The sequence below is a fragment of the Hylobates moloch genome, unplaced genomic scaffold, assembly GCF_009828535.3.
Source record: "Hylobates moloch isolate HMO894 unplaced genomic scaffold, HMol_V3 SCAFFOLD_18, whole genome shotgun sequence".
Lineage (NCBI taxonomy): Eukaryota > Metazoa > Chordata > Mammalia > Primates > Hylobatidae > Hylobates > Hylobates moloch.
Window position 1 is genome coordinate 73350426 of NW_026652293.1, and position 19131 is coordinate 73369556.

Here is a 19131-nt window from a genome sequence, read left to right on the forward strand (position 1 = left end):
AAAAAAAAATTAAAAAAATTAGCCAGGCATGGTGGTGCATGCCTGTGGTCCCAGCTACTTGGGAGGCTGAGGTAGGAGGATTGCTTAAGCCTGGGAGGTGGAGGCTATAGTGAGCCATGATCTTGCCACTGTAGGTAACAGAGAGAGACCTTATTTCCCAAAATAAAATAAAATAAAACACCACATTATTAGGAAACACTATCCCCTCGTTACAAGTTTATTTTTCTTCTTAAGTATCAACATTTTTTGAGAGAAGGCAGAAATTCAAGTTGTTTCTACAAAGGGAATTAAGATCCAGTTTGAGAAAAGATGACTAAAAATTTGTCTTAGGAAGTTAGAATCAGTTTTCTTTATTTTTTCTTCCTATAGGCTAAAAAATTAACTTGAAAATTTAAGAAATGTCAGAATCTACTGTTTGATTTTGTTCTCACCAGAGATAAAACTGGTTTGAGTTTGACATAACTTTAGGCTAATTCAGTTTGAATAATTTATAATAATGAATAATTCAGGAACGTCAGAGTCTTAGAATCTCTACATTGAAGATGCTTTAAAGATTTTAAATCTTTTTAAAAAAATGTTTTAAAAAATCTTTTACTGAGACGGGGTCATCATTAGATGGTGTTTGCTCACTTATTGGGGGGACAAACAGAGTAGAAAATGAAGTAAAAGTTTTAAAATATTTCAAATATGCCCCTTCATATAAAAATATTCAAACTTAGAAAATATTCCCAGGTTTTAAAAAACTATTCAGTTTAATCTGTCTTTGTTCCCTCCTAGATCAGTTAGAGTTATTTTACAGTTATCTAAATTGAAAATGTTAGAAATAGCTGCCATTTATAATGAAAATAAAATGAATATATCCAACGATCAACTTCTCAGAAGCACGTTTGTGATGGGAGGCTCCCGTACACCCACCTGAGCATCTTCAAATGTGTATCGTCCAGGTTCCTTCACGTTCTGTGTGGTTTTGTCATAACTCTTGGAATCCAAGTTAATAGCACTGGGGGCTCCGGGAGCCAGAAACTCTTGCCATATTTCCTGAACTCTTGAGGGCACTTCTTTAATAGGCCTCTTTTTCAGGTCCTCCACTGCCAGCCAGAATCTATGCAAAATGTGAGATCAGGTGTTTACTCTGATGGCCCATCATCTGAAAATTCCTGTGATATTTACGGATCATGCAGTTCATCATGATGACTCACAGCCAACTCACTTTCTCTGAGGGCTTCCAGTATCAGGGTGGTACTGACTGTATTCAAAGGTATAATCTTCTTTGGAAGGAATTATGAAAAACAATCTCTTCTAAGTGTTTGTTGTTAAAAGCAGATCTGTCAGAGCCCTGTATAACATTGATTTTACCTAAGGAAAGTAGCACTGCTAACTGTTTATTGAAAACAAAGAGGAGTTTGAAGGGAATTAAAGGTGTGGGACATGGAGCCTCCGATTGGGAGATAAAGGCGTGCATTACACTGTGTTCTTTGGATGTTCTGTCCATTTGAGCAATGGGGGCTAGTATGGAGAGCCTTTTCTGTTCTAGCTGGTAAGGGAATTACAAAGAAGCTTTGCTGGAGTTAAAAGAGGCCTGGACATAAGATCAGAAAATGCTCTGGCTGGAAAAATAAAAACAATTAACTAATGTTAAGCTAATTTAATTGAGAGAGTTATGGAATGACCGAAGCAGCAAGCTTTCACATGGAATTATTTGAAAAGTTTAAATGTGTAGAGGCATCATTGCAATTCAAAAGCCACAGAATAATATATACTGACTTACTTCTGAATATAGACTTATTTATAGCACATGTATACTGAAAGAACCTGGGAGTGTGTTTTGGTTGATAATAGCAAGTGGTAAAGTCTATTCATTGGTTGCATTTCTTCAATATTTTGCTCTAGGCTAGAGCTTGCTGGTTAGATCTTTAGAAATAATGTTTAAAAGATAAATGAGTAGATCATAATTTGTTAATAGAAACAAACACTCTACGTGAAAAAGGAGCTGCTAGGACTGTGTTAGCCTCCATAAACACTCTTACTGCTCTAATAGTAGACGAAGTCAAAGAAAGGCAAAGACGGCCACAGAGACAGCAAACTTCAGGCTACAGAGTCTTAAGAGAGGCACAGGTGATCAGCAGTACCTTCGCAACTACTAAGCTTTAACTTGACCATTAATAAATAATCGGAAACCAGTAATGAAGTGCATGAGCTAGAATTAGAGTATCAACTACTACTCAGTCTCGTGATTTTTGAGTTTTCATCTCCAGATTTTGTTTTTTTATAGATATATGTAACAGAGGATAATCTAACTTTGACAACACCTCAGACAGGAAACTACCACCATGACTTTCAGAAAGGAAGGCTCAAGACCATTCCCTCTTACAACACAGATTTAGACACTGTGCACTCTAATAGGAATACTACGCGAGGCTGGGCACGGTGGCTCACATCTGTAATCCCAGCACTTTGGGAGGTCGACACGGGCAGATAACCTGAGGTCGGGAGTTTGAGAGCAGCCTGGCCAACATGGTGAAACCCTGTCTCTACTAATAATACAAAAATTAGCTGGGTGTGGTGGCGAATGCCCATAATCCCAGCTACTTGGGAGGCTGAGGCACGAGAATCGCTTGAACCTGGGAAGTGGAGGTTGCAGTGAGCAGAGATCATGCCATTGCACTCCAGCCTGGGCAACAAGAGCAAAATTTCGTCTCAGAAAAAAAAAAAAAAAGGAATACTATGCGTAATCCGAGGGCACAGGAGTGTTGAAATTAACATATGCTCAGGCAAGTTCATTCCAGCACACTTTGAACACATCAATCAAAACAGTCTCTGTCCTCAAAGAATGAGCAGAGAAAAAGATAAACCATTTAAATGGCCATAACACCAGGAAGTACATGAATGGCTGTCTAGGAAGAGAACAAACTAGACAGTCTGGGAAAGGCAAGCAGGAAAGAGCCCCTCTGCTGGGGCAAGTGCTGGATTGGAAAAGGGGGATCTAGACAAAGCTATTCTAAATCCAGTGACATCTGAAATGGGCCTGGAAATAAGCATAAAATACAAAGGAGTTGAGAAGTTAATAACCACACCCATACTGATATGTAGGTGCAGGCACTGCTGTAAGTGATTCACCTATATTAACTCATTTAATACCCACAGTAACTCTATAAAGCAAGTTCTGTTATTTCCCTCATTTTAGAGAAGAGGAAACTGAGCATATGACAATTAAGTTGCTTATTTAAGGTTGCTCACTATTGGTGTCACAGCTGAGGTTTGCCCCCAGAAAATCTGCAGCAGATGACATGCTCACAACCACTCCCTCACACAGTCTTTCTAACAGCATCACTGCCTTTCTTAGTCTCACCATTACCGTAATTATTGTAATAGCTTAATAGCATGGAGGAGCCGGGTGCAATGGCATGCACCTGTGGTCCTAGCTACTTGGAAGGCTGAGGTGGGAGGATCACTTGAGCCCAGGAGTTCAAGGCTGCTGTGAGCTATGACAGTGCCTCTGAACTGCAGCCTGGGTGTCAGAGAAAGATCCCATCTCTCTTAAAAAAAAAATCCTATATCCTTTATTTCATGGTAGCTGGAACCTAAGTCAGTATTTTTAATGTCTTTGATTCTTGATTTCCTCATCAGTAAAATGGGATGATAATGCCTATGTCACTGGGTTTCCACTGGATTATTTGGTTTCCATTGGATTAGTTGATTAAATTAATTCCATTAATGTATACTAATGATATAAATTATGTAGAAGGCACTGAAAAGTACCTGGCATATTTTTAGTCACTCAAAGATAAAAACTCATGATATTACTACATTTTCTTAGCACTTGCTCTATGCTATGTGTTTTGCTAGAAAAGAAGAATGAGGGAAATACATCATAAAATTTCAAGTTCCTGCTCTCTATTAGGGAGAGCAGAGGGGGTATTTGAAGCATAAGTAGTTATCGAGAAACAGTCTTTCTTATTTTTTTCCCGTCCTAATATTTGAAAAAAACGCTCAGATGAGTGACACACTCTCACTGATAGCAGGAGGGCAGCTGTTTGGGTAAGATGCATGGAGAGTTATTTTATTTTAAGTGCAATTCACAGCCCCGCTGACCACTGGAACATTTTGTCTCCTTCAGTGTGTGACACAGATATGTCAGTGGAAGCAGAGTAGGGCTCAGATTTGGGGAGCGGTGGACAGTAGCTTGGTACTGGTTTGTAGGAAACCAAGAATGCCACTTACATGCAATCTGACCTCCTTAGCCATACTTTCTCCGCTTAACCTTCCTCAGCCATGCTTTTTCCATCTATAAAATGAGGCAATATTTACATTTTATGTTTGTTTTGGTGGTTAGATGTGTGATGATCAGAAATAATGAATGCAAAATATAACATAGCATATAAAAGTAGTAGATATAAAATATATTCTGGTGTCTTGTAGGTATTCAAAAATCAATCTACATCTTTCATGTATCTACTGATCTATACTTACTAAGGAAACATATGGTAGGCATATAGTAGATACTCAAGAAATATATGTGTGTGTATATATATATATATAAAATGTGTGTATATATATAAGATAATCTAATATTTCTTAAATATAATTACTTAGTCTAGAGTCTAGTACGGCATAGAATGATTAAGATAAGAAATGATTAAAGCTTGAACTAAGAAATTGGCAGGAATTCAATTCATGCCTGAAACCTAGTATCCACATGCTATCTACTTTTTCCAAAGGCATCTTCTCTCTTCCTGTTCTGATGGTTTATCTCCTCCCCATTGTCCAGCTCTCGGCCTAGAAGCGATTCCCCCTAGTATCCCTTTGCTGATCTCTAACTCTGGGCTAGGCATCCCTCTGTGCTTCTCCCAACTAAACACCCATGATTTTGTGCTGTGATTTGTTTTCTTGTCTGTATCTACCAATAGACCGTAATTTTAATGAGAGGAGGAGATGTTTTTACTTGGCTAGGCGAGGCTGCTAAGGCTTATTACTTGTTTATTTACTCATCATGATACAAATGATATCAGCATGTTTTCAAAAACTTAGAGAATGAGAGGAACATCCATCTCCCCAGCCACTAAAGTGCCTAAAGTATCCTTTATCTCTGCTTTATTTTTAATGCATTCTTTTTGTTTGTTTGTTTTTTGAGACTGAGTCTTGCTCTGTTGCCCAGGCTGGAGTGCAGCGGTGCAATCTCGGCTCAAGCGATTCTCATTCCTCAGCCTCCCCAGTAGCTGGGACTACAGGCGTGTGCCACCATGCCCGGTTAATTTTAATTTTAATTTTTTGTAGAGATGGAGTTTGCCATGTTGGCCAGGCTGGTCTCAAATTCCTGGCCTCAAGAGAGCCACCTGCCTCGGCTCCCAAAGTGCTGGGATTATAGGCGTGACCCCTGCACCTAGCCTTTTAATGAATTCTTCCACTCCATTATTGACAATGTGACCTCAATATAGAAAATGTTATTAGTAGGCTCAATACAGAACTTTAGCAACTTTAGCAGCAAGATCTTGCAAAAGCCCAAGCGTGAAGGGTTCCCATAAACTGGAAGGAGAATGGGAAGCTGCATGCCAGCAATCCATGCTAGGCACACATAGAGAGTTACACTCCTCTGGGTTCTGTCTGTGGTCATCTTGCTTCATCCGTGTGACGTGTGTCAGTGTCCTACATCTTTCTGAATGGTTTGGGATTCCTACCTGTTAAATCTCCTGAAAAGAACGTGACCATGCCTGGCACTACTTCGTTCCAATGAAAATAAACGAATGCAGAGAACTTTCAGTAAATGAACTTTACAGGACTGCATAAGTCATGGAAAAGTAAAAATTGGGCATCAGCTTTCAAAAGAATAATGAATGAAAGAGCTCATGAAAAAACAGTCTTATACAGTGGAAAGTTATCACTCCCTTCAATGCTGTTAAATAGAGCTATTAAAATCCACTCTAATGTCTTATATTTAAAAATGCAATTTTCAGATCCTCCTTATGTTAGCAAGTTTTAAAAATATATAAAGATGATGTTTACAACAGATGGGCAGAATGGGTGTCGCTCTCTCACGAACAGCTCAATGCTGCGTTGCTCTCAATTGCCCTGTGGCTATTATTTAAACATGCAAAGAGAATGAGACAACCCAACAGTCTGGTTTCAAGTTACTTGATATAGCTGCCCAGTCTCTTCTTCTCTAACTTGCTTGAGAAGTGATATGCAAAGATAGTCAACATTGACAAATAGGTGATATTTTAATTGAACTTCATAAATGTTATTGGCCAATCTCCACTTTGCCAAACATTGTTCTCTGTACTGCATTTCTTTACAGAGTCCATTTCATAACCACCAAATTTGTATAGTTAAAACATCTGGAGACACAGAGATGGTGTAAAAATAAGTTATAAGAAATTGATACGTTGGACAGCCTTTGCCTTGCTATCTCTTTTCCCTTCATTAGGTGGCAGAAATTCAATGGGTTCATGACATCATTATGATGTTAGTGGAAGAATAATTGATCTATTACCTCCAAAATAACCAGACACATCACAGACAGTATTTCTCTGGCCTATCAGATCCAAGCAATGTGTCTTACCTTAAATTTTCTGAGCTGAATTCTGACTCTAGAAATTTAAGGAACTGTTCTCTCCCAACTGGGTCTTTCAATGCTTCGTCCATGCCAAAACCCCATCGTTTTACCCTTTGCTGGCTCGGTTCTTTGCTATAGAAGATAAAACAAAGGCAAATACATTCCTTTCATTAGAATTCCCATTTTTTTGTTATTACATTCCCCTTCAAAATCATGTGTGCCTCGAAGTTCCTATCTTTACCTTTTCTTTAAAAATATATATATCTGATTAACGGCTCTGCATGAAATCATCGTGTACATTAGTATTAATAATAAAGTTTAACATTTATTGAGCATTATGTGCTAAGCACTTTACATAAATGGTCTCTTTTTGTTTTTGCCAGCCACTTTTATGAGATAGGCACTATTAATCTTATTATTTTATAGATGAGGACAGTGAGGCACAGTGTTATCACTTGCCAATGTCAGGCAAGTAATAAGGGGTAAAGATCCAGATATTCTGACCCCAATGCCACATTTCTTTCTTTCATTTTTTTTTTTTTTTTGAGATGGAGTTTTGCTCTTGTCACCCAGGTTGGAGTGCAACGGCGTGATCTCGGCTCACTGCAACCTTCACCTCCTGGGTTCAAGAGAGTCTCCTGCCTCAGCCTCCCATGTAGCTGGGATTACAGGCACCTGCCACTATGCCCGGCTACTTTTTGTATTTTTAGTAGACATGGGGTTTCACCACTTTGGTCAGGCTGGTCTCGAACTCCTGACCTCAGGTGATTCACCTACCTCAGCCTCCCAAAGTGCTGGGATTACAGGTGTGAGCCACCATGCCAGGCACACATTTCTTAACCACTACGCCACACAGGGTCATGCAGGTATACTGAACTGGGGAAAATGCATTGGTAACCAAAAGATCTCAATACTAGCTAATGATTCTGGTGTCAATTAAATCTGTGACCTAATCCTAGCTGAGTCACAACATTTTGGGGTTCCAGCTTTCTCGTCTATAAAATCTTTAGCTTGTGGATGAAGAGTTCTGGGCATGTCCAGTGTTTAAGATTCATGGATGGATGCAAAAGAAAGAGATAGTCCAGAAATGCAATATAGAGAACTGCTAGAAGTGTGACAGAGTACCAATTTTTTCTTTGCAAAGTGATATGCCATGATCTTTTTATGATTCTGTTAAGGCTGATGATGTAATTCTTCCCTAGATAGCTCATGAAAGAAACTAGGGAGTCCTAAGCGGTGCTTTGCTTTTCTTAGGAAGTGTCTTGCCAGTTTCTCTTACAGTGTTTATGGTAAGCTCATTCTGTCTTAAAATTGAATTCATAAAGACATACTTGTGTTGGGCTTAAGTATGTATGGCTTTAGCATTCACTTTACTTGACTACATGAGACTTCGTGGCTACGTGGATTTTCCAGGAAGATAATAGCAATGAGCTAAATTTCAAGAGCTGAAGATCCTAACTCTGACTAATTGCACCTCTAATTTTGGGACGGTCTTTCCAGCAATGCAAATCTTAATGCAAATGCAAATGTCTAAGGTTCAAAAGCCATGATTTCAAACAAGAATGTTAGATATGGGCCAATGTAGATAAAGAACAAAATTACATTCACAATTAGCCAACAATAAAATCCTTCCCATTTCACTCAGACCCTGAAATAAAGCAACATATGTGCGAGAAAGATAAAATGCCACCTACCTTGCTTCAAGTTCCCAGAAAGTGGTGTCATCGGACAGCCATGGGTTAGAAGGGTCAGGTGGCAAAAGAAACGGGTCGTATTCTAAATACTGTTCCGTGTAACTTAGTAGACTAAGGAGAAAAAACATTTCCAGTTTCTTTAGTTTTCTGATTGGGGTTGCAGCCGGTCCAAAGCAAGGAAAACAATATAAAAATGTGGGACCAAGGAATCCTTGCTCACTTAATGAAATCCAATGGCAATCTTCACACTTCAGTAACTTTCATGCAACAACTTATTGTGCTTCTTGGCAGACAGCTATGGCTAAAGATTCCATCTCTCCCCATGCCTAAGCCATATAAATCAGTATCCCTTGGTTAACATGAAGTACTATGGAAGAGGTCAGTGTGTGAAGGGCACCTCTAAGAGTCAGTTCCAATCTTTGGTTAATCAGTCCACCCACAGCAGAACAGATTTTAGCCAGCTTAGAGAAGGGCTTAAAAGGGAAATTTTGTCAAAAGTATTTACAGGAATTAAGTAAAATGGGAGCCACTGACAAGTTTTTTAAATGGATATACAAATTTTAAAACGGGAGAAGGGAAAGAAGTTGGAGAGGTAGGATTTGGCAATACCCAAAAGTGAAGAATATGAATGGCATTAAGAACAGATTTAAATGAAGAAAAGGAAAATATCTAAAATTTGAGTTTCATTCATATTCTGAAGTCAGGCAGGAACAGTGTCAATTGTTACTGTTAAAATAAGTTTATAGAGAGGCTCCAGGTTGCCCAGAGGTCATCGATAAATTGAAAGTTTCATGTCTTCCGGCAGGAGTGAAAAAGCTAGACTCTACAGAATTATCCTCTATATCTCATTCTTAGTTGAACATGGACTGGATGTCTAGGCTTTTAAGACCATTATAACCATTCTGTCATTTAAACTACATCAAAAGAGTTCTTTGAAAGTTTTTCTACGTGCAAAAAGGAAAACAAGATCACATTACTTATAGGATTCCAATTATCTGTCCCAACTCCTGCCCCAACAGTTCTCTTTCATTTTTAAACACATTTCATTGTCATATGAAATTTTAAAATTTATATGGACACTTGGAAATACTCACCTGTCAGCAACTTTTGACATTTTTAACCGATGTCTATCTAACTGTATTTGCCAATATTTTATCTGAAAAGAGGGTTAGAGAAGGAGTTACATAAGTAATGACATTTTCACAATTTTCCACTCTAAATCATGATCAGCTGGGCAATTCTGAACAAGAGTATAGTCTACGTCAGTACAATTTCAAAGTTGGTTAAAAAAAAGCAGAGGGCTCCTAAAGAGTTAAAAAAATGAAATGTTGGAATTTGAACACAATTGATATCACTTTAGAACAGCAGTGAGTTTGACCATTCTGCCTACTTTAGCAAAATGTAAGTTTATTTTAAAATTGTAGAGATTTTGCTGGGTGCAGTGGCTCATGCCTGTAATCCTAGCACTTAGGGAGGTCGAGGTGGATGGATCACTTGAGCCCAGGAATTTGAGACCAGCCTGGCCAACATAGTGAGGCCCTGTCTGTAAAAAAAATATACAAAAATTAGCCAGGTGTAGTAGTGCAGGTACTATAGTCCCAGCTACTCTGGGGGCTAAGGCAGGAGGATCACTTGGGACTTTGAAGCAGAGGTTGCAGTGAGCTGAGATCACACCACTGCACTCCAGCCTGGGTGACCAGCAAGACTCTGTCTCAAAAAAATAAAAAATAAAATTGTAGAGATTTTAAACATTCATTCATGGTGAATAACTAAATCCAGAATCATACTTCCCTCCAAATTTAGAAAATAAATGTATTTATTACTATAATTTCAAAATAAATCCTATCTCCTAATACCAAGAAAGTATCAATGATACGTGTTTTGAGAATAATTTTATCAACAATTCATCACAAATGCTCACATGGAATAATCACACACAGAAAACTTTAATTAAAAACTCTCTGAATGACTTTTACTTCCTGATTATTGTAAATATACTAGAAAAGTGTATTTTACACTCTTGATAAGCCATATTATAATAAAATATCAGAGGAAAAGAGTCAAAATGAGAATAAAGCCCCATGACTGAACCAATCATGAGATTATTTGACTCCAGACACTGGAGTTTGCTTTGAAATATTACTTGGAGCCAACACTATTGATCAAATGCTAAAAAAAGAGGTCGTATATAGCATGACTCCATGACTGTACACCAGTATTGATAAGAAAAAACTTTAAGAGGTAGAGATAAATCAGCACCGCAGAAAGCAAGAATAAGCACTCTTGTGAAGAAAATGTCCTATCATTGGATATGGGAAGTGTGACAATGGTCTCAACCTCTTGTCCTCTTACTCTTTAAAACAGAGCTTTGGAGTACAAAGTAACTATTGATGATGGAGTCACTTACAAATCAGCATATGTGATTTTTACAATTGGTTAGAGGAACAAAGATTTGGGTAAATAAAGAGTGAGGGGTTTTGAAAACCATTACCATATATTGATACATTTTCAAGTAATTACAATACTTAAAATTAGAACATTTTATTATCTTTTAACTGCAAATTTTCCACACGAAACAGTCAATCATACAAATAACCTATAAAAATACCCATTATTAACATTTACCCTCTGGTTTTCATAGCTGTTACTCTGTAAACCTTTAACAGGTCATCTCGTAGGCTGACTCACCTGTTGCTGTAACTCATCTTCTGTTGGAGGTTTAGTTTCTGGTGTGGGTGTGTGGGTAGGACTGTGACTTCTAATATCATTTTGTAAACCATAGACAGACTATATTAAAATAAAGAATAAACATTTTAGGACAAAATGCCATTTACAGTCACAGACTTTCTAAAAAGTAACTCTAGTATAAATTCAATAAGGTCGCTCAAAGCTTATTTGATTAAGCTTCTTCACAAAATTCAAAAGGCACTGCTATGATAAATATCAAATGCATATAAAATAGAAGAACAGCTCTGAAAATATATGTAGTTAGATTATTAACTTTGACAGAATAATTGGTTATATGTAGAGAACAAGGTGCATGTGATAAAATTTGAGAGCAGGCTGCGAATACCAAGTTGGAGAATGTCAACACTAACTAACATTTCATAAGCATTGATTTAAGAAAATAGAGAGGTGGATGCAGAATAGAATAGAAATGTAATAACTCAAAAGAAGATTTAAAAATAACTTGATATTTTACATAGGAAGTAAATGGGGCACTGAGGAGAGTGAAAAGTCAAGAATTCTACTGCTGATTTGATTTCTGATGGTGCAATAGAAGACACCAGGGTACTCCTACTCTCCATATCAACAGTGAGTTAATTACTTCACAATACTAGCCTTGCCATTGGGTGCCATTTGCAAACATCAGTGACCCCAGAGGCGTCATGCGTCTTTGGAATTCTCAATACGCTTGTACTTTTTTATTAACTTGTCAAAAGGTCAGACCTACTACTTAGGAAGACTTTTTTTTTTGAGAAAGGCCCATTGCTTAGTAAGTATAAATAAAGATCTGGTGACTAAAGGGATAAAAAACTATCTGTAACTGACTGTGAAACATCTCACGTGTCAACTCAAGGAAGAAGCCAAATTATTATTTCTTTGGATATCAAAGTATTATTCCTTTAAAATAAAGAATTTAATGTGTGTTACTGAGCACTTTTTCTTTGGACATGAGCAAGAAGGATGGGGGCATAATAAAACTGCATGGGCTCCACAAAATTAGTACCAGACAAAGTTTACAAAGACACTTTTGAAATTAGATGAGGTTAGATCCAGATGCCTAATGATGCCAATTTTCAGGCCGGTCACCAAGCTTGCCAGTATCTCTAAATTCAATGTATTTTTGTTCCTGAACTGCTTTCATTAGGACCTTAAGTCCACTTACTACGTCTTGACTCTGTATCTGTTTTGACTCTGTATCTGTGCCTTTTGGATGTGGTTTTGCCCTTGTGTCTCTCGCCCTCCGTCCTTTTTTTTTTTTTTTTGAGACAGAGTCTCATTCTGTCATCCAGGCTGGAGTGCAGTGGCGTAATCTTGGCTCACCGCAACCTCCGTCTCCTGGGTTCAAGTGATTCTCTTGCCTCAGCCTCCCAAGTAGCTGAGATTACAGGCACGTGCCACCACGCCTGGCTAATTTTTGTATTTTTAGTAGAGATGGGGTTTCACCATGTTGGCCAGGCTGGTCTTGAACTCCTGACCTCAGGTGACCCATCCGCCTTGGCCTCCCAAAGTGCTGGGATTACAGGCGTGAGCCACCGTGCCAGGCCTCCATCCTTTTTTTGGTGCTCTTATCCTTTCTTCAATAGATTTTAACTTGGATTTAATCATTGGAATAATCTATTCCCAGACTATCCTGGGTAGGCCTCTTCAATGTCCTTCTCTTGCCCTACCACCAGACCCTTGGAACCCAATTCCCATCACTGAGGACATCCATTTCTTTTTTTTTCTTTTTGATAATGCCAAACAAGAGGCAGGAAATGGCCATCCATTTCAACACAAGGATTTGCTCATATACTTTGAATTTACTCTGAACAGGACGGAGCTGAATGTCTTAAACTAGCCTTTTTATTTCATTTATTTTTTCACTCATTCATTCATTCAACATTTATTGAACACTTACTATATACTAGATATAGTACTAAGCATTAGGGAAATACAAATAAACAAAATAGATGTGCTTCTTTCTGCACTGGAACTCACAACTCAGTGGAAGGGAAAGAAGTTACGTAGGTAATTACACAAATAAACATATGACTGAAAAAGGGATCAGTATTATGAAACAAAAAAGAATAACAAGCATAGGGCCTGAAATATAAAGTGATTTAATTTACACTGAAGGAATGGAAACGGCCCAAACTGATACTAGCCATATTTGAACATGATTAAATAAAACAACCTTCTGAATTCGGAAATAACAGTAGAGGTTGATTTTTTAAAAATTATGTGGTGTATATACATAACGGAACACTATTCAGCCTTTATAGAACAAGAAAGTCTGTCATTTGCAATAACATGGATGAGCCTAGAGGATATTATGTTTAGTTAAATAAGCTGGGCAGAGAGGTATTTGCCATAGAATTACACTTATATGTGGAATATAAAATAGCTGAAGTAGAGAGTAGAGTGACAGTTACCAGAGGCTGGGATAGGGGGTGGGGAAAAGAAAGCTCTTGGTCAATGGGTACAAAGTTAGTTAGCTAGGAGGAGTAAGCCCTGGTGTTCTATTGGACAGCAAGGTGACTATTGTTAATAATAATGTATTCCATATTTCAAAGTAACTAAAAGAGAGGATTTTAAATGTTCTTGCCACAAAAAGGATAAATATTTGAGGTGACGAATATGTTGATTACTCTGATTTGTTCCTTCCGTGGTATATATGTTTATTGAATATTACGCCATAAATATGTGCAATTATTATTTGTCAATTAAAATTAGGCAACAGAAGGATCATCAATTATATAATAGTTCTACCTTTCAGTATCTGCTATTTTTTTCAATTGTATCACCTTAATTTTTGAGAAGAAAAATAAAAAGACTCTGAGACTTAAAGTTTCCATTCTTTTTTAACGTGGTTTAATTATTTAAAGTTTTTAAATAATAATCTACAGGTCATGTAAACAGTGCTTATAAAAAATAGCTGATGGTTTTAACAGTAAGTTTTTGGGCTAAGATTAAAAACATAAAAGACTGCTAGAAAAACACAGCAATTTGTGGTATCATGAAAGTAAAATGATCCATAAGTTATCTTTTATCTCTACATTTCTATAATGATTTCAACATTTATGCATTTCCTGTAAACTTCATAGAGGTCCCATACGAGGCCGGGCGCGGTGGCTCATGCCTGTAATTCCAGTAGTTTGGGAGGCCGAGGCAGGCAGATCACGAGATCAGGAGATAGAAACCACTCTGGCCAACATGGTGAAACCCTATCTCTACTGAAAATACAAAATTAGCCAGGCATGGTGGCATGTGCCTGTAGTCCCAGCTACTTGGGAGGCTGAGGCAGAAGAATCACTTGAACCCAGGAGGCAGAGGTTGCAGTGAACCAAGATTGCACCATTGCATTCCAGTCTGGCAACAGAGCGAGACTCCGTCTCCAAAAAAAAAACAAAAACAAAAACAAAAGGTCCCATAAGAGACCATGACCCAAACCACTGGGAGGTGTTGCTTAAAACATCTTCCAGGAGCCTGGCTACTTGCTCTGAAGTTGCTGCAGAGTTTCCATTTCTTGTCTTACATAAAAGTCAACATCAGGAGGTCTCACTTTCACCAATCTGAGTACTGTTCATTTCCTGGGGATAGTGATAGCTTTTAACTTTGATTGTTGGCTACAATGAAAACAGCCGAGAAGAATATAATTTTATATATGAGGATTATTTTATGGACAAAGGAGGCAAAGAGATTAATCCTATTTTGGCAGGCAAGTTATGAAAATTATTTGCAATGTAAAAGGCTTTGCACATTTTAGAAAAAAAATGTATTCAAATCGTGGTACAGGGTGGGGTGGCATAGAGCTAGAAACAGGTAAGGTTAGAGAGGAAGAGAAATAAAATCTCTTAATGTCTTAATATTTGCAGCTGGGGAAAATCAAATTAACTAATTGAGATCCATTTTTAGTTTTAATAGCAAGATCATTTATTTGCAATGCTTTGGCTTGATTAACACGTTCTTTTATTCCTACAGTGCTAAGACAAGCACTTTTTCATATACAGTGCCATCTATTTATTCATTAAATAAAATAGATTTGGCTTCCTACATAAATCTGTTCATGTGTGATTTCCCTTGACATTTTAGAAGAGAACTAGAAAAATTATCCCCTGTTTTTTTTTAGGCGGGGGGTGGGGGTTTGCTATGGTCTGAATGTTTGTGTCTCTCCAAAATTCATATGTTGAAATCCTCAACCCCAATGTGATGGTATTAAAAGGTGGGGACTTTGGGAGGTGACTAGGTATGAGGGTGAAGCCCTTGTGAATGGGATTAGTGCCCTTATAAAGAGGCCTGAGGGAGCTCATTTGCCGATTCCACGATGTGGACACAGTGAGAAGGCACCATCTTTGAAGCACAGAGTGAGCTCGCGAAAGATATTAAATCTGCCGGTGCCTTGATCTTGGACTTCTCAGACTCCAGAATTGTGAGCAATACATTTCTGCTGTTTATAAATTACCCAGTCTAAGATATTTTGTCAGCAACTCAAATAGACCAAGAACTAAGTCAGAGACTGTAAAATAGAAACCACAAAGTACAAGAAGCCTTTCTGTGTTTCTATGTGAAATGTAATCTCTGCGGTTTTTCTGACTGACTGGTGTGGTAATATTTTTCTTTCTTTCAAGGTTGCTCAGCTGAACTAGAGAACAGATTGTCACCATATCTGACACAATATGGAGAAAGTCAGTACACAGAAAGAAGCAGAGAGAAGGCGACCAGAGAGAGAGATCATGAGAGAGCTGGGTCCACTCACACCCCTGGGCCAGCTTGACCCCTGCCTGCCACAAGGTTTCAGACCATGAATCAGAAAAGTCCCCTCTTGGCCGGGTATGGTGGCTCATGTCTGTAATCCCAGCACTTAGGGAGGCTGAGGCGAGTGGATCACCTGAGGTCAGGAGTTCGAGACCAGTCTAGCCAACATGGTGAAACCCCATCTCTACTAAAAATACAAAATGAGCAGGGTGTGGTGGCACATGCCTGTAGTCCCAGCTACTTGGGAGGCTGAGACAGGAGAATCACTTGAACCTGCGAGGCAGAGGCTGCAGTAAGCCAAGATCCCACCACTGCACCCCAGCCTGGGCAAGACAGAGCAAGACACCATTTCAAAAAAAGAAAAGTCCCCTCTTTATTCATTCTCATTTGAGCAGTTTCTATTGCCTGCACCTTTACTATACCCTTTACTTGACACATTTTTGTGTTGCTCTAAGATACGAGTAGTTTATTCTGTTCAGTAACACATTAAAACTTAAATGTACACATGCTGTATATGAAGTTGAAGACATGTCCATATTTTATGCAGAAACAGCTAGAACCACTGGATTATTAATAGCAGGAAAACCGGACAGCTAATTATACATTTGCTGTTGTTCTTCTAGGACGTGCACATTAGCTTTTCACTGATGCTGTTAACTGTAATATTTAGTGCCATGATGTCCAAATGAAGGTGACAGAGGAAAAAGAGAACAGGATAGGAAATAGCTTACTGTTATTTTGAAATATGGGTACTAAAGTCACAGGAGGGAGCCCAAAGTGTGGGTCCAGTCACACACACATGCAGATGTTCTTATCATTTCCCTCAGGTTTTGTGTCCTAGGACCCCTCTAGCTATTGTCCTACAGAAGGATACAGCCTGTGATGGTGAATTTTGTGTCAACTTCGCTGGCTCATAGTACTCAGGTATGTGGACAAATATTACTTTGGATGTTTCTGTGATGGTGTTTATTGGATGGGATTAACATTTAAATCAATGGACTTTGAGTAAAGCAGGTTGCCCTCCACAATGCGGGTGGGCCTCACCCAATCAGTTGAAGGCCTTAATAGAACAAGGGCTGACCTCCCCTCAGCAAGAAGGGATTCTGCCTCCAGACTGCCTTTTTTGTTGTTGTTTGTTGTTTTGAAGAACAAGGATATTTACTCTTAAAAATGAAGTGCTATCCCACAAAAAGATGTACAGATTTGAAAAACACTTATTTTACTGTATTAAACAAACAGAAAAACCGGCAGGGGACGTCTAGATGACAGAATTGAAGCAGCTCTGTATGAAAATAAAGATGGTACCATGATGTGACTTCAAAGAAAATGACTAAAAATTTCACAAACATCTTCATGTTTCTAATAATATATTAATGCACAAAATATCAAAAGTACAAAGTCTAGGTTTCTTCTCTGTAGGTTTATGATAAACTATTAAACTTCTATTTAAGGCATTTACTTTTATAAGCCTTCTCTGTTTAGAAGTACAAACTATACAAGTACATACATGCTGGTATTTTACCATGAAAATTTTAGTTTTCATCTCAAACTAGTGATTTGTCTTTTTACCCATACTTATATACATTTCACTTCCATCATAAGACATGTAATACATTTCTACTGGTACATTTTAATCAATATATATTTTTTAAATATTGATTTTTAAAAGAATCTTTTTAGTGCTATGACATGATAGCCTTAATTTAACAGCTGAAGCATGATATGGTAACTACATTGTACTGTTTAATTTGCAGCTGTAGGAAAACACTTGAGTTTTAAAATACAACCAAGATGAGGCTGGATACTAATAAACACTGAAATACTGGAAAACAGTGAATGAATAAATAATATGTTTTTTTCATCAGGGGCTATTCATTATTTTGCTTTTAGAAACCTGGGAGAAATTGTCTTGAGTTTCAAATGTTCTGGTAAATCTAGTCATTTCTTAGCCTCCTCAATGTCGCCTGGAATTGCTGAAATAAGTGACTCTAAAGAATCAAAGTTCTTTTCTGGTCTGAGGTAGCGAACGGTGGCCGCACTGGGGATTTCCCCACAGAAGTCCTCTTTGAAGGTATGCAGGATAAGCGTTTCCACGGACTTCTTTGTATTCTTGTGGTAGGGAGTCCATCTTATTATGCTCACCACCACCTAAAGGCCATCTCCACTTCCAACACTGGCCCAACCATAATAAATGCCAATGGATACATCAACTGCAAGATTAGCTACTACTTGTTCAGGAAAATTAGCTGCGGAGATGCCCAGCTGCCTGGAGCCACGGCCGAAGCCCCGCACCACTTGGGCCCGGCAGAAGCAGGGCAGATGCCTCATGTTATAGTCCAGTCCGCTTGGGACACGGGCTGCGGCCGGGTCCGCGCGTTCTACGGAGCCGCCATCGACGCGGTGCCCGGACCCTGGATCAGCAGGGGGTGGGGTGGGGACATGGCCGTGAGCTCTGCCTGCTGCGGGGGCGCACCAGGGGCCTGGCGACAAGACGACATGCCGCGGTGGGTCCCTGAGGCTACCAACCCAACAAAAGCTTCCCGGCGACTCAAGAGCTGTGTCTCCCCAGACTGCCTTTGGATTTGAACTGCCACTCTTCCCTAGGTCTCCAGCCTGGTGGCCTCCCCCATCAGATTTTGAACTTGCCAAGCCTCAATAATCCTGTGAGCCAGTGCCTTAATATAAGTCTCTGTCTCTGTCTCTCTCCCTACTCCCGCCCCCCACTCTGTCTCTGGTTCGGTTTCTCTGGAGAACTCTGGCTAATACAGAATCTATTACAGTAAAAATTTTAGTATCGGACTCAAGAATATCAGACAGACAGTTCCCCTTCAAACTTACTTAGATTAGGCTGATTTCTTTCTGGCTACGCTACATTATCATTCTTTCATAGATCCTCCAGATAATACATTTTTACCCATTTCCTTATATTGTAGTATATTCTAATTGAAAAGAAAGACTTGAAAACGGACTAATTTTAGATTCTTAACATATCTCAAATCATGCATACAGCAAAGCCTTCGCTTCCTATATTTGATAAACATGTCAAACATTCAACAATTAGATACAACATTCCCAAATGAAATGTGAAATGATTCTGATATTCTTGAGGCACCTATGCTAGATTGTTACTTTAGGGATTTACTGGGTCCTTTATTCTTGTTACGGCATGTAATCACAGGAAAAATTATTATAGCTCACTCCCACATAAATCAACAGCAGCTCTCCTTGCTCCGAGCATTATCTGCTTTCAAAGATTAAGCATGTTCCATAGCTTCCACTTCCTGAGCAGCCGCAGTATAAAGATGAGGCCCACCACACAGCCAGGAGGAGGCGCTACAGAGATGGCTCAATTATGGCGGAAGGGAAGGGTGGCTTCCAGGGGCGACTGGCTGGCCTCTGCCATTTCTGTCTGTGGTTTGTGATCTC

At 38.8% G+C, this 19131-nt stretch overlaps 1 protein-coding gene and 1 pseudogene across 1 annotated transcript in view; both read right to left on the minus strand.

Moving 5' to 3' along the window:
• RGS7 (regulator of G protein signaling 7) overlaps window positions 1–19131 on the minus strand; it is a 581272-nt gene that overhangs the window by 29054 nt on the left and 533087 nt on the right. The window contains exons 9-13 of the mRNA XM_058430506.1: window positions 10933–11031; window positions 9339–9400; window positions 8245–8355; window positions 6557–6682; window positions 916–1102 (exon numbers count right to left, since the gene is read on the minus strand). Coding sequence (XP_058286489.1) covers window positions 916–1102; window positions 6557–6682; window positions 8245–8355; window positions 9339–9400; window positions 10933–11031 — 585 coding nt within the window. The remainder of the gene's footprint in view (window positions 1–915; window positions 1103–6556; window positions 6683–8244; window positions 8356–9338; window positions 9401–10932; window positions 11032–19131) is intronic.
• On the minus strand, window positions 17286–18245 carry LOC116457925 (riboflavin kinase-like; annotated as a pseudogene).